This window comes from Lipomyces tetrasporus, assembly GCF_029532465.1.
Source record: "Lipomyces tetrasporus strain NRRL Y-64009 chromosome Unknown POJ06scaffold_15, whole genome shotgun sequence".
NCBI classification, from domain to species: Eukaryota; Fungi; Ascomycota; class Lipomycetes; order Lipomycetales; family Lipomycetaceae; genus Lipomyces; species Lipomyces tetrasporus.
This window is the reverse complement of record NW_026611610.1, coordinates 35,438-49,033: the sequence shown is the minus strand read 5'-3', so window position 1 is coordinate 49,033 and position 13,596 is coordinate 35,438. Positions and strand designations below refer to the sequence as shown.

The window sequence follows — 13,596 nt, the reverse complement described above, 5'->3', positions numbered from 1 at the left end:
GTTTTTCAAATCCTTTGGCCTGGAAGCTGTGCTTCTATTAGTTGGTGTAGGCGTTCTTCCCCCCTGATCCTCATATTAATTAGGATATCGACATAAAATGGACGCGTCCACCTCGTTAATTCGTCGAGAAAGGTCAAGTGGTTGAAAGCGTTCAGCAACGCCGTCCCAAGTTAAAGATGTTGTTGGGGTGAATCCTCTCAAACTCGTAACTTCAGTCAACGTTCCACCAACAGGTGACAAAAACTGCGAGAGCTGCCTTCTTTCACATCACTGTTTGTCAAATGCGTCCAGAGATCGTTCGACATTCCGTTGGGGTCAGAGCATGGGCTATCCGAATCGCGTCATGGCTGCGGTTCGAATACTCGAACATGAGAGAATACGAACGCGCGCCAAATCGTTATCAAAGTATCGACTGTTGTCTTTTCCTCAGTATCGATGTGCTGGACACTGGAAGCCATTGACGATTGGAGTTAACTCGCCGCGATCGGTCGGGCGCGTATTCGTGAAGCAAACGCAAATTTAAATCCGGAGCGTTTGCGGCAAAATTAAATTTTTGGGTGGTTTCGGGCGTTGAAGATTCTCGCCCTTTGACGTATTACATGTCTCTATGCCTGAGAACATATCAGGGTTAAAAAGTGGGAATTACTCCAGACATAGGCCATTTTGCGGTGGGAAATATGAGAGTGAATGACGCGAAAGGCTAAATCGTGCACTATGTAAAGCCTGCATGCAAATTTGATTCGCACCTTAGGTAGCTAGGATAGTAGTGAGTCGACCTGATGGATTTCAATTGGGCTGCTACGGTGTTAGCTCAAAGTGCGGAAGCACGCAATCGTGGCCAGCAATTGCACATCAAGCAATGGCCGAAGTTTTTCCGACTCGGAACAAGCACATGGTCTACTGGTCCCAAATATTATGATAGCAGCGGTAAGGATCGAATCCAATCCAGACAGACAATGACTTGTTGTTGCTATGGGATACGAATGCAATGGGCAACCTAAATCACTGGCTATCTCTGCTATCATACCGTCGTGTTCCTGCAAATGGATTGACAGTTCTACAATACCCTTAGATGCCTACAGGACTTTAGCTTAAGCGAGTGTTAACCCCGAAGGGGATAGCGTTGTCAAGCTCACTAAAATAAATAAGTTACCAACTATTACGTTATTGTGCGCCTCATATGACGTGACAACGGAATTGTGGACTAAAATACAGCCGATCAGCTGTTGTCTCTAAACCAACTATCTTAAGATTCCAGCACCATTGCATCGTCAATAAATCATGGCTGGTCGGGTCCACCTTGTTAGGCATTCCGAAGCGGTTCACAATACGGACCACGACTTCAGTCGTCTCGATCCAGAACTCACGCTCGTTGGACAACAACAAGCGGAAGGACTCGCGAACGTATTCCCCGCCTCTGATGAAGTCGGCCTGATCGTCACGTCCCCCCTTCGCCGAACCATACAAACCACCCTCCTGGCATTTGCGAACGTTCTCGATGAGCGCTACTTTGACCAAGGCTCTGGAAAAGGCGTTGCCGGCGGAGCAGAATTGGTCCTGGACCCTGGCCTCCAAGAGCGAAGCGCTCTTCCGTGCGACACCGGCTCTGATCCACGGGTGCTGGAGGCGACATTTCCCAGCCTGGACTTTTCTGGCTTAGGTGCGGGATGGCAGGTCAAGGAAGGTCTTTACTCTCCTGACGCAGTGGAGGACAGGGCAAGGAATGTTCGCCAGTACTTGGCAGACAACATTGAAGCCCTGAAAGATCGTAATAGGAGAGACATTGTTGTCGTCACCCATGGTGTTTTCATGAAGGTTTTGTCAGGAGATCCAGAGATAGATCTGCCGAAGGCTGGGTGGAGAAGCTACTCGATTGAGCAAGGTGAAGAAGGAAACGTGGTCTTGGTTTCTACCTAGCCGAAAGATTCCGAGTTGGGTTGATTTTGCCCGACAACTGGGCTGCCCCATTGCACGGTTCAGGAATGGCTGACGATTAGTTTGAGGGTTATTGTTTAGATTATGTCTTGGCTTAATAACTTCCAACTCTCAATCAACCGTAGAGAGGCACTGTTTTCCAAGGGCAGGAGTTACATCTACGCTGATAGTATCTAGCAGATTAAATATGATTATGGAAACGTCAATCAAATAAATCAAAGCCCAAGGCTGGTTCTGTGCGCCTTCTCTCCGATTGATCAATAGTGTAGCTAACAAATTTATCACGCTGGATAATGGAACTACTTCTCCGCGTTGTCGCTCCGGTCCCAGTCGTCGGTCTTTGGAAGAATAGCACGTCCGTGATGGAGCACAAGAAGGGCCATACTGAAATTGCGTATGTCTCCCCCCATCGAACTGGGCGCCATGACCATTACATCCACGAAAGACACACAACTGCGCTTAAATGGTATATTTGCTTACAATAAGTAGATAAGCTAGGCACCGACTCAACCCCAAGACGATAGTCAGTGGACAATTTTAATCTGCCTGTTACTACAAGTTTTTCTCTTGTGCTTACCTGAGATCCCATTGCTGATTCTTGTTCGTATAGTTGCATGTACAAGTGAACATCTGACGCCATTCCTCTGCGATACCGGATAACTCAGCTGAAGACGCTCTTATAGTCTTATTACGAACAGCATGTGGATGGTAAAGCGGGATGGTCGATTTCTCAGAAGAATCGATCTGATGCCATGTATCAAATAGAAGCACGATCTAAATGAGAGTTTGAAAAAGGATACCAAAATCAAGATAATAAGCTTGTGCTGCGGGAGCCTTGAGTGGCTCCCCGAGGCAAATTTGGATGTAGAACGTATTCCACAACTGTCCTGCGGGATGAGTTTCATTCGCAACGGTTATGTTCCCAATGGATGGCCGGCTCTTGCCTCAAGCATACTCCAGTCCCGTAATGAAAATGAGGAATATTGATGTATCAAGGGCACGATTGCAGTCCCCTAATCCCTTCATCGCGTTTGTTCTATAGTACAGTCAGGCTTCTCCTTGCAATTATTACCATCTGCAATGAATGTGGTAGTAGTGGAAGTTATAAAATCGGCAATTACAGACATCCCAACGCCTGGAATGTTTATCCAGTTACAGTCATAATAATGTCCCTCAAGTAACTTATCCCTAAAGCTGCTCCGAATATGAATATTCGCAGTAATCGGCATTATTCGTATTCGTTATTCGCAAGTCCCAACCGGTGCGAATAATATTCGCAAATCCTGAGCAGTGCGAATAATGTTATTCGCCGAATATTCGCATCTAATCACGTGCTCAGGGGATGCCCCCTAATAAATTTAACTCACAGTTTCAAGGCCCCTATACAAGTTGCCTCGAGCTTGCGCCTGTAACCTTAATATTTTGGTTAAGGTGTTTGATAAGGAAACAACTTAAGGGTTAGGGTTACCTTTTTAACGTGCGCACGGACTGAGAAACTGTTGAGAAACTTTGTGGCAAAATGTCTCTATTGTTGCAGCTCTTTTGCTAAGCAAAGAGCTGCGCGATTTAGGCAAACGCCATCCTTAATACCTACTCGCCTCGCGGCATAACCGCGGCAATTTCCTTTACTTTGGGTTGTTAATCGTCGGCTCGCTAACACGAGAACAACAAGACCAACAAGAATGGACTCTTCCAGCGAGGCAGCGTGGTGCCCACTGGCCGAACAGGCTCAGCGTGATGCAATTACAATTACCAATGCCGACGCGTTGTTCCAAACGGGTGCAATGGGCGATGATTTCTCTTTCTCCGACTTCGACCAGACTCTTGAATTATACACGACAACTTGCCAGTTCCCGTCGTCTGCCTCTACACCGCTCACTCGAGCCAAGAGCCGGGTCTCCCTGGCGTGTATTCCCTGTCGAAGCCGCCATACCAAATGCGATGCGACGGTTCCAGCGTGCTCTCAATGTCTCGCAAGCAGTCGGACCTGCTCGTACGCCGAGTCTCGACGAGGACGAGCCAAGGGTGGCCGCCTGGAACATCGTCAACGGTCGCTGAGGGAGCATGAGCAATCTGAGATAGAAGGGCCTCTCCAAGGGAGAACTCAGCAGTCAAGACCTGGCAGTAATGACGCCTCGTCTGGCAATACAAGCGACGGTCCGTTCGACCTGTCAGTTGCAACCCAGACCAATGACAACCCATCGAGCTCAATGTCAGAACCAGACGAATCGTCGACATTCTTAGATGTTTACTACGCAAGCTTCCACGATGCGCATCCCTTTGTTCTTCCTCGCCAGTTCTTGAATCAAAGGTTACAGACCAACAAGTTCTCCTTGCAACATCTCCTTCCAGTAATGGAATTCGTCGGATCGCTCTTCGCGCCAGGTGCGGCAAAGGGAATGCTACGGGTTCGTGCAGAGAGTGCATTATCGACTGACCATCTCCCGGCGACTGGCTTCACCGTCCAGTCGCTCCTCATCTTCGCCATCGCCGTCCATGCTTGTAATGAGTTTGTCCGTGCACGTGGAATCCTGGACCACGCCATCCGGATAGCCCTGCAGATAAACATGAACTCAAACTCCTTCTCAATAGCAAACGGCGAGGGATGCTCGGTATTGGAGGAAAGCTGGCGGAGGACATGGTGGTCTCTCTATGTGACGGACGGACTTTTTGCTGCTATACGGCATTGCTTGACATTCTCTTTACGTGATATAAAGGCAGATGTTGATCTTCCTTGCGAGGAGGCTACTTATCAATCAGGAGTAAGAATTATTTCTATAAAAGTTGCTGCCTTTATATTGACGAGGCATAGGACATCCCACAGCCTCGGACACTGGAGGAATACTACACGCGTGAATTTGCGGGGGAGGAACTCATCTTCTCTTCTTTTGCCTACTTGATCGATTTGGGCCATATACTTGGCTCGCTCCTGGCATTAGGGACAGAACCCGGTGAGCCGTTTGAGCCCGCTGTCATCAGTGCAGATGCAAGCCTGATGAATTGGGCCTTATACCTCCCAAAGCAGAAGCATCTTGTTGTCGAGGATTCCGGAAAGGTGGATGAGGTCTTGTTTCAAGCTCATTCGCTCCATAGCACGTGAGTGATATCTTTTTGCCGAACCCGGCAACTCTCACCATCCCCCAGACCCAAGAGCTGACTGACTATCTCCAGGCTGAAAGTTTACCTCCACCGACCTCGGTCTCAGCTGGCTTACGATCCCATCGAGCGCACTTCAAAATGTGCTCCACCACCGTCCGACAAGTCGGTAGCAGAGCGACAGCGCGCCTACGACTTCCACACTACCAAGGTGCTGGAAGCTGTAGAAGCAGGCATAGGCCTCTTCACCCTCCCAAGTCCGTTTACCAAGCACACACCAATGGTAATATGTGGCCTGACATTAGCGATTCTGGCCCAAGTCTCGGCGTGCCGGTTCAAACTGAAGGGGCCTGGGTACACAGCTGCTAGAGACCGCGTGCGGTTGGGACTAGCCGCCATCAAGGCTATGGGGGAGGTATGGACCATCGGTTCCGTAACGGTGAAGGATCTACAGATTATTGCTCGGGAGACGCTCTCTTTATAGAAGTTAACGGTGACGGCTTGACCAGAACGTGACATTACTCCCACTCCTGAGGGGGAAATGTTGTTGCATTGTTAGTATCGCTACCATGTTACAGACAGGGGCGGCGACGTCCTCCCAGTCGGAGTAGTCTAAGAGCTCTTCGTCGGAAAGATAGTTCATCTTCCAAAACATGTGTTATCCTCCGTTCTATCTAAGCCCTTTATAAATCTACGCTCCTCGCTTGGGCAACCAGGCGACTGGTGTCATAGCCCCGCTCTCATCCCGCAGCCTGCTACCCGACGTCGGGCGACCCCATTCCGGGGTGCCCTCAACATTGGTCCCCGAGACCTGTTGGTTGCGGAGTCGGAAGCTAGGTGCGGGGAAGACATCCCACGATGGGAATGCGGGATGGTCTTGATAGCGTTGTCAAGACGCTAACCCTTGTTGGTCATATCATGACAGTTCAACGTTGGAGAAGCTTCAATGGAGTTGGACTGCAACGAGACGACGTAGCAATAGGTAGCGGAGTAAGATGGGGCAGAGATGAGGTCATAGTTTCCTTGGTAGCACCCAGATAAATCGCGTCTTTGACCCCCTGCATACTTTTATATCTCCAGCCATCCAACATCACCGATTACGGCCATCCCTTCAAAACGATTTTCAACAAATCGCCATCCACTATCTCCTCCTCTTTAGACTTCAACTCCTCCACGTCCCAATTTGCCCACAACATCCTCCCCTTCAAGAAATCGGCTTCGGGGCTAGCCAACCAAACAGAAAGCCCCGCTGGGAGATCAACTGTTTGACGTCCAATTAGCTCCATCAGCTCCCACCGCAGCACATCCAAAAGAAAGAGAGCCGCTCACCTGTATCCTCTCCCGGCACATTCGATTTACTCGAAGTCTCTGTATCAATCAAGCCAGGCTGCACACTAAAGAACCTCCTCTCCGGCCACTCCCCCTGCGCATCCTGAACCAGCTTCACCGCCGCCAGCTTACTCGCTCCATAGCTCGAGAAGCCCGGGAAATACAGATGTGCCAGGGCAGACGCGATAGTTATAAACGTCCCCTCCCGACTCGCATGTCGCAAGAATGCTTGTAGCACCGTGAAGCCGCCGAGGGTGTTGACTTGGAATGCGCGCCACCAATCCTCCAGGCGCGCGTCTTTTAGCAAGCTGTGGTCGGGCAGGTATCCCGCGTTACTGACCACCACATCGATCTTCCCACACTCGACCGAGACGGCAGAGAAGATGGCCTCGATGCGTGGCGCGTCCTCGACGTCGGCCACAAAATAGCGAGCTTCGCAGCCGAGCCCCAGCGCCTTGATAGCAGCTGCGCTTGCGGCTAGAGACTTCTCTGTGCGGCCTGTGATGATGACGGCGCGGGCGCCGGATTTGGCAAAGGAGATCGCTGTAGCGGCACCGATGCCGCTACCGCCGCCGGTGATGAGTATGACTTTCCCCTTGCTTGAGAGAGCGGGGTTAGTGGGGGAGATGGCCGGGTAGGTGTCGTGGCGGGTTGTAGAGGTCCAGGGGGGGAAAGACATGTTGGGAGTATTGGGGTTGGAAAAAAGGGGATTGAGGGGTTGTATTCTAATGATTGGACAAAACGGGGTCGGTTTGCAGGTGGATTTCGTTTTATATCGCAACCCAAGATGTTGGAGAGCAAGAGAACGCTGGACCTCGTAGTAAGAAGTTGCTTTATAATGGCCCTGACCTGACCCGGGATGAAAGCGGCTAATTAAGCGAGGGCGGGTCTCGGGCGGGATTCCGGGAATCATGTTAGGCTATGCAGATCGACGCCACAGCTGCTAATAACCCACGTACTAGCCTATAAATTCGAGAATCTAGTGCGAACTATAGGATATGCAGAGGCGGCCCGTAAGAAGCAAAGCCTAGTCCACGGAAGTTCGAGAAAGCACAAAGGAGATCCAAAATTATACGGTCCTAGGAAAAAACCGTGCTCCGCATGATTTAATGTGGCTATTGAGGAAATAGCCTACTTTGATAGCCGTTATTAGACGGCAGGACACTATCCGGATTCTGCGAGGGTGCATTGGAAACGAAAGAGATCTCGTCGTACTTTTGTATATAAAGAAAGGTGAGAAATTCCTACCATTGAACTCCTTTGCTTCACCAAAGCCCCGAATTCAGACTTCTGTAAGTTCTCTCTTGAACAAGTCCTACATATCTGGGCCTTCACCATTAACACCAAAAGGAACCTCGTTTCCCACAGCTAAAGATGCCTTCCGGAAGTTGTTTCTGCGGCTCAGTCCGCTACTCTTACATCAACGAACCACTCTCGAAGGCTCGCTCTCCTCTCCTCCCCAAAACCATTTGCTTAGATATCTAACCCTCCCCAGTGCCTCTGCCACTGCTACGACTGCCGCAAAATTGGCGGCAGCACCTACAGCGTGAACCTCATCATTCCAGACTCAGCCTTCACACTTCTGACACACTCGACGCTCAAATCCGTGTCCAAACTCGCCGATTCCGGAAAGAAGGTCGAGCAGTACTTTTGCGGTATATCATCAAAAGCTAAGTATAATGCGAACACATGCTAATAAGTATCTGAGTCAACAGGCAACTGTGGGACAACTTTATACAGCCTCTGTGTAGGCATGCCGGGTGTTCACATCATTAAGGCTGGGACTTTGGATGATATCAATGGGTTAGATGACGCGAAGCCAGTCACGGAACTTTTTGTTTCCCATCGTGTGTGCTGGGTACCAGCCATCCCAGATTCCAAGCAGGCTGTCGCTATGCAGTAGAGTAGCTTAGGTGCACCGAGAATAGATGTAACAAGAGGAGGCCGGACCTCCGACCTCGCTGTCGGAGAAGTCCAGGAGCTCCTCCTCGGATAGATAATGAGTCTCCGTCATCGGAGATAGTGAGAATGAAAAATATGTGTAACTAATCTTGATTTCCTATCTACTAGGGAGCGTGTCTCCCATTTTATATTCTACGCTCTTCTCCTTTGCCAGCCAACCCCACACGCCTAGGCACCTGTCCGTGGGCCGGAGCATAGTCCGATGTCGGACACTAGTCTGCGGTCACAATGTGACAATAGAATCCAGTTTAATAGTTTGCCAGGAGTCCTTCCTAAATAAAAATCAGCGCTGGGACAATCTCATAGCTGTAAATTTTAAATAGTCTTGTGTACTAGCCTATACATTTCTTAGTTTATCCAACTTATCTAAGAGACGCTATTTCTAAAGTTCTTTACTTTATCCTACTGAAACAAACCGTTCACAAACCAACTCAATATCCGCAGCAACGGCGAGACATATCACAGAGAGCATAAACAACTCGCCGCAGGCGCCTTAACCCGGAAACTATAAGACCTTGCCAGAAACTCGATCTTTGGCCGGAATTCTGACTGAGACTTTTCTTATTCAAAAGTTGACCTGAATCGGTTTGATGTAGCCCTGCAATTTACCATTGATATCTATGAGAAGAATAGTTACGCTGCATATCCAAATAAGCAGTTATAATCCCGGGTCTCTCTCAGTATTCAAACTTCTCACCTACTAACTCTTCACTGATCTTCCACAACTTCTCCGCATTCTCCCCATTGTGGCGATCCATTCCATCCATTCCACGGAGGGGTTCCGTGGAATGGAAGTGGACGCTAAAGGACAGTTTCGCAATGGAATGGATCCACGGAGGGTATCAGTGGAGTGGATGGACAGTGGAATGGAGGAATGGATACATTCAAGCTCACTATCTATCGATAACCTCGTTAGCCCCTGAAACCCACTCTCCTCCCTCCTGACCACCCGTCAACTCCTTCCATTCCTTCTGCGACCTCTCATGCGACTCTGGTAGGGGTGGATACGATTACGGTACCGTCAAAATTTTTATACTATTCGTAAAGTTAATCGCAAAACCGAGAACCTAATCGTAAAGTAATCGTATAGTCTACCGCAAAATCGTATAGTAATCGTATAGTAATCGTATTCCTATTTAGGTATGGCGTGAGGAAATTTACCCTGACTCTCTTACAAACATAATACGAACGAACTATCTCGATCATTTGCCGCTCGCTTGACAACTTAAGAAAATATGGATCTCCGACGCGACCCCGCCGAAAGTTGGGTTAAGACGGCAGCATGAGAAAGCTTACTTTACTTGCAGATTACTTTTCAAGAGCAGCTGAATGGTAATTTTGTGCTATTTATTTCTATTTATTTGTTTGTCCTCTGCGTGTGCATTTCAGAGCAGATAATGAAAGTCACGTGCATGACTATACGATTTTTTGCGAGTAACCCACCTCAGCGCTCGTATAGTTAATCGTAAAGTTTTACATGGACTCGTATAGTAATCGTATTGGACTTTACGAATACGAATAACGATTAATCGCAAATCGTATCCACCCCTAGACTCTGGCATCTGTAGAAGGTGGTCCTTACTTTGAATAAGACCTAGCCTTTTCCCAAGAGCGCAGAGTCTGCACAATACCTATTGTATTGGCCTCCAGACGATTGCGCGAAGGGTCTAACATTCCACCGCAAGATGAGAACAATCTCTCGACATCTGCGCTCATGGGTGGAACGGAGAGAACGTCAAGGGCCATTCGAGCTAACCGGGGATAAAGGCTTCGTTTCTCGTGCCAATATGATAACGGATCAACAACATCCTGGTCCGAGTCCAGGTGCAAACGTTGCCACTTCTCGTACTCGTCTATTGTAGGGTACACCTGTTGAGAAAGCAGTGGTGTCTGGCGACTTTCTTCACGATTTTTGTTAAATTTCGTATGGAAGACCTTCCGCCGTTTGACATCTAACGGCAAGCTGTGTACAGAAGAGATGCTAAGATGCCTGTATTCTGAGTCCCATAGTTCCTGAACGAGTTTCTTTGCTTTATCAATCCATGAAGTTTCACTGGCCCACCAATTCTCGAAGTATGGCAATCGATACGCAGGATAAAGGGCAACAGCAGCATAATAAACAGACGTCTCATCTAACTTTAAGGTAACTGAAGGCGCATTTTCAGTCGTCCCGCTATCAGATTTGCATGTTTCTGCCATATTGATGCCTTACAGTAAGAGTGTTTACTCGTAAAGATACAAGAATTACTACGTAGACGCGTGGAGCGCGTCCAGGGGTAGCCCCTAACCGTGCCCCTGCCTTCAAAACCCGAACCCTAAAATCCTGTCCATTCGTCCATTCATCCATTCCACGCCTATTTTAAATGGATGAATGGATTACGGAACAGCAGGAAGATGGAATGGATGGAAATGGAACGGACCTCCATTTCCATCCATCCATTCCATTTGAACAAATCAGTGGAGTGGATCGCCACACTGTTCGTCCTTATGCGGACAGTTGCGCTGTATATGACCAGCTCCCTCACAATAATAACAAGTTACTTCCAGCTTTTTCGGTCTTTGGCGATTTCTCCTTATGACCGTTCGATCAATGCCTTTGTGATTTCCGGAGTCATTATTGCTGCCAGGCTTATTCATGTCCCTAAACCACTGCGTCCCTGATAGCCATTGCGAAACTTATTCCGTTGGTGCGATTGTTGGCTTTGCTAATTTCTTTTCATTTTTTTATTAATTTTCTTTATTTTTTTATTTGTAACGGACCTAGAGTTCGAGGAAATTCTTTGGAGCAGAGGTGTGATGTGAGGGCCAGATCGATCGGTTGCGGCTGAGAGTGTCTTCGATCGTTTGCGGCTGTGTGTGTCTCTCCTCATTTGAGGCTGAGAGTATATTTATTCGTTTGTGTTCTCTCTTCCGAACTTCTCTTCTCTTTTCTCTTTGTCGATACTACACTTACAGATATCTATTAACCAATTCGCATCTTCCCCAATACCTCACCGTAGGTTCTGACAAAGATGAGAAACAAGGGAAGGATTTCAACCCTGAAACCCTGTACTGAACGCTAGTGTAAGTTTGATGCAAGACGAACAAAATAGGCTTAGCCCGTATTCCATCCAACTTCCTAAAATTCTTAAAGCTTAAGCCACTCCGTATGAAACCTCGGGCTCACGTCACATACATCTCACGTCACGTGAAACCTTTTGCGCCAACCAGGCACAATAGCTTGTAGGTACCCGATACCAAAGAGGACTTCAATTTCATTCACATTATCATTATTTAAAGCCAATTGCAAAGTAGACATGCGTCGCAACATTCTCGTCACCGGTGCAACTGGAAAGCAAGGCGCGGCGTTTATTCGCGCGCTGCAACAACTGCCGACTGATGATCACTATTTTGTCTACGCAGTCACTCGCGATGACGCTTCGCCCGCAGCGCAGCACCTTGCGGGGATAGGAGAGAATATCGTGGTGGTAAAAGGCGATCTTGATATGCCGGATTCCATCTCTAAGATCTTCGAAGAGGCGAAATCGGAAGGCGGCATATGGGGGGTATTTGCCGTCCTCGCTTTCCCGGGGCTGGGCGCCGATGCCGGTGGCGAAGAGGCACAGGGGAAGGTATGCTTGGCCATATTTTTGGATGAGCGGGGCCATAATTGCTCAAAATTATTACTTATGATATTAACATAGAGATAGATGCTCGCGGATCTGGCGCTCCAATTCGGCGTCAGCGTTTTCGTATATTCTAGTGCAATGAGAGCCGGCCCGGAGTATGAGGATGAGTTAACGCTTTCCAGGCGGGCAAAAGCAAATATCGAGAACTATTGTATTGAGTTAGGCACGAAAGGGTTGCCATGGGTGTAAGTTTCGCCCTGAATTCTCCTATATGGCTGGCCACATTTGATATTATCTCAAAAATGGAGAGAAAGTATTAATTTTACATCATGAAAATAGCATCTTAAGACCTGGATTCTTCATGGAGAATTTCGATAATTTCATCGGCTCGGTCGCAGCAGCTGTGCTGAGAGCTGGGCTGAATAAGTCTACTACCATTGGAATGATCGTGAGTGCAACTCAAGTCATGACTTTGAATCGTTACTGATATCACGTGCAGGCCTCTGACGATATTGGGCACATTGGCGCCGGCATTTTTGGAGTATGTATTTCCTTGATATTAAAGGTCGTCGACATGCTTCAATACTTACTCTCAATAGAATCCCGAGAGATATAAACACAAAGTTCTTGTCGCCGTCTCCGAGTTCGTTACGATGAGCCAGCTAGATGAAGAACATCTACAGGCTACCGGAAAACCTATTCCTGCTGTCCCATCGGCCTTTGGCTGGCTAATCCTTAAGATGAATAAAGAGACGCAACATCTGTAATTGAAGTATCCCTTCTTGTCCTCGCGTACCGGTACTAATTTCATACTAGCATTGCATCTATAGAAAGGAATCACTCGGACCGCATATCTGGTGCCTACCCTTCTTGTGACGCAGAGGTCAGTCTTGCAAATTCAGCGTACAGGATGAGGACTTATTATGAGCGGACGGCGCAATCGAAGGAGGAGAAGAATGAGGCAAGAAATTGGAACCAGGTGTCTCTTTGGAAGTTGGCGACCGGGCGCGCGTGACATTGTGTTATTTGTGTCAGGACCCTGCTTTATATTCTGGGATAAATAGTTGTCAGATGCCCAGGGCAGGGAGCACCGTAACGTTTTGTGATCTAAAATAGACTCATATGTTTCCTTGAAGGCGGGGACCATGTCTGGCAGCCCTGCAATTAAATACCGTCCTAATATTTTATGCCGAAGTACTCAATTAACCTCCCCCACCGTGCGGCCAACAAAGGCGAGCCAAACTATCTATAACTTACCAGCGCTTGTGTATTCTTTTACTTTATACTCTATCATAAGGTTTACACAAGCAGTTTCAATTAAGCTTTAGCCGGTCATTCTGTGTTTGCATTTTTTGAATGGGACCTTTTGGACACGACGGTGAGTGTCATCCTCGTACAGGCCATGGTCATCTCGCAGCCAAGGACATCTGAATAATTTTAGATAGCTCAGCTTTTTTTCTCTCAATATGATATATGGCTGCTCCGAATACGCATATTCGCAGTAATCGGCATTATTCGTATTCGTTATTCGCAAGTCCCAACCGCTGCGATTAATATTCGCTATTTTATTCGCAAATCCTGAGCAGTGTGAATAATATTCGTGAATGTTATTCGCCGAATGTTCGCATATCACGTGCTCAGGGTATGCCTCGCGTAATAAATTTCA

General features: G+C 47.9%; 5 protein-coding genes across 5 annotated transcripts; 4 read left to right on the top strand and 1 right to left on the bottom strand.

Annotated features, from left to right (window-relative positions):
- The first annotated feature begins 1,076 nt into the window (after nt 1-1,076).
- Nucleotides 1,077-2,193, top strand: POJ06DRAFT_47716 (histidine phosphatase superfamily). The gene has a single exon (XM_056191099.1). The coding sequence runs from the start codon at nt 1,282-1,284 to the stop codon at nt 1,915-1,917; it is 636 nt and encodes a 211-aa protein (XP_056039951.1). The 5' UTR covers nt 1,077-1,281; the 3' UTR covers nt 1,918-2,193.
- A 1,263-nt stretch (nt 2,194-3,456) lies between these two features.
- POJ06DRAFT_263989 (uncharacterized protein) lies at nt 3,457-5,791 on the top strand. Its single transcript, XM_056188959.1, has 3 exons — nt 3,457-4,697; nt 4,748-5,031; nt 5,107-5,791. The coding sequence occupies exons 1-3, from the start codon at nt 3,618-3,620 to the stop codon at nt 5,513-5,515; spliced, it is 1,773 nt and encodes a 590-aa protein (XP_056039950.1). The 5' UTR covers nt 3,457-3,617; the 3' UTR covers nt 5,516-5,791.
- A 248-nt stretch (nt 5,792-6,039) lies between these two features.
- Nucleotides 6,040-7,296, bottom strand: POJ06DRAFT_263986 (uncharacterized protein). The gene is made up of 2 exons (XM_056188958.1): nt 6,361-7,296; nt 6,040-6,292 (listed from the first exon to the last, which is right to left on the bottom strand). Exons 1-2 carry the CDS (start codon nt 7,271-7,273, stop codon nt 6,129-6,131), a joined length of 1,077 nt encoding a protein of 358 aa, XP_056039949.1. The 5' UTR covers nt 7,274-7,296; the 3' UTR covers nt 6,040-6,128.
- A 438-nt stretch (nt 7,297-7,734) lies between these two features.
- Nucleotides 7,735-8,389, top strand: POJ06DRAFT_297848 (Mss4-like protein; the record flags this gene model as incomplete). Its single annotated transcript, XM_056190630.1, has 3 exons — nt 7,735-7,764; nt 7,856-8,015; nt 8,076-8,389. 3 exons carry the CDS (start codon nt 7,735-7,737, stop codon nt 8,261-8,263), a joined length of 378 nt encoding a protein of 125 aa, XP_056039948.1. The 3' UTR covers nt 8,264-8,389.
- A 3,120-nt stretch (nt 8,390-11,509) lies between these two features.
- On the top strand, nt 11,510-13,064 carry POJ06DRAFT_263978 (uncharacterized protein). The gene is made up of 6 exons (XM_056188957.1): nt 11,510-11,933; nt 12,012-12,175; nt 12,270-12,378; nt 12,430-12,471; nt 12,530-12,693; nt 12,747-13,064. The coding sequence occupies exons 1-6, from the start codon at nt 11,619-11,621 to the stop codon at nt 12,943-12,945; spliced, it is 993 nt and encodes a 330-aa protein (XP_056039947.1). The 5' UTR covers nt 11,510-11,618; the 3' UTR covers nt 12,946-13,064.
- The last annotated feature ends 532 nt before the right edge of the window (nt 13,065-13,596 follow it).

What these genes read in the sequence shown, in the direction of transcription:
- POJ06DRAFT_263989 (XM_056188959.1), top strand. Translation starts at nt 3,618, where the DNA reads ATGGACTCTTCCAGCGAGGCAGCGTGGTGCCCACTGGCCGAACAGGCT. An exon ending in AGGCTACTTATCAATCAGGA is followed by an intron (nt 4,698 to 4,747) that starts GTAAGAATTATT and finishes GACGAGGCATAG; the next exon opens with GACATCCCACAGCCTCGGAC. An exon ending in GCTCATTCGCTCCATAGCAC is followed by an intron (nt 5,032 to 5,106) that starts GTGAGTGATATC and finishes GACTATCTCCAG; the next exon opens with GCTGAAAGTTTACCTCCACC.
- POJ06DRAFT_263986 (XM_056188958.1), bottom strand. Translation starts at nt 7,273, where the DNA reads ATGATTCCCGGAATCCCGCCCGAGACCCGCCCTCGCTTAATTAGCCGC. An exon ending in TGTGCCGGGAGAGGATACAG is followed by an intron (nt 6,293 to 6,360) that starts GTGAGCGGCTCT and finishes GACGTCAAACAG; the next exon opens with TTGATCTCCCAGCGGGGCTT.
- POJ06DRAFT_47716 (XM_056191099.1), top strand. Translation starts at nt 1,282, where the DNA reads ATGGCTGGTCGGGTCCACCTTGTTAGGCATTCCGAAGCGGTTCACAAT.
- POJ06DRAFT_263978 (XM_056188957.1), top strand. Translation starts at nt 11,619, where the DNA reads ATGCGTCGCAACATTCTCGTCACCGGTGCAACTGGAAAGCAAGGCGCG. An exon ending in GCGAAGAGGCACAGGGGAAG is followed by an intron (nt 11,934 to 12,011) that starts GTATGCTTGGCC and finishes ACATAGAGATAG; the next exon opens with ATGCTCGCGGATCTGGCGCT. An exon ending in CTACTACCATTGGAATGATC is followed by an intron (nt 12,379 to 12,429) that starts GTGAGTGCAACT and finishes TATCACGTGCAG; the next exon opens with GCCTCTGACGATATTGGGCA.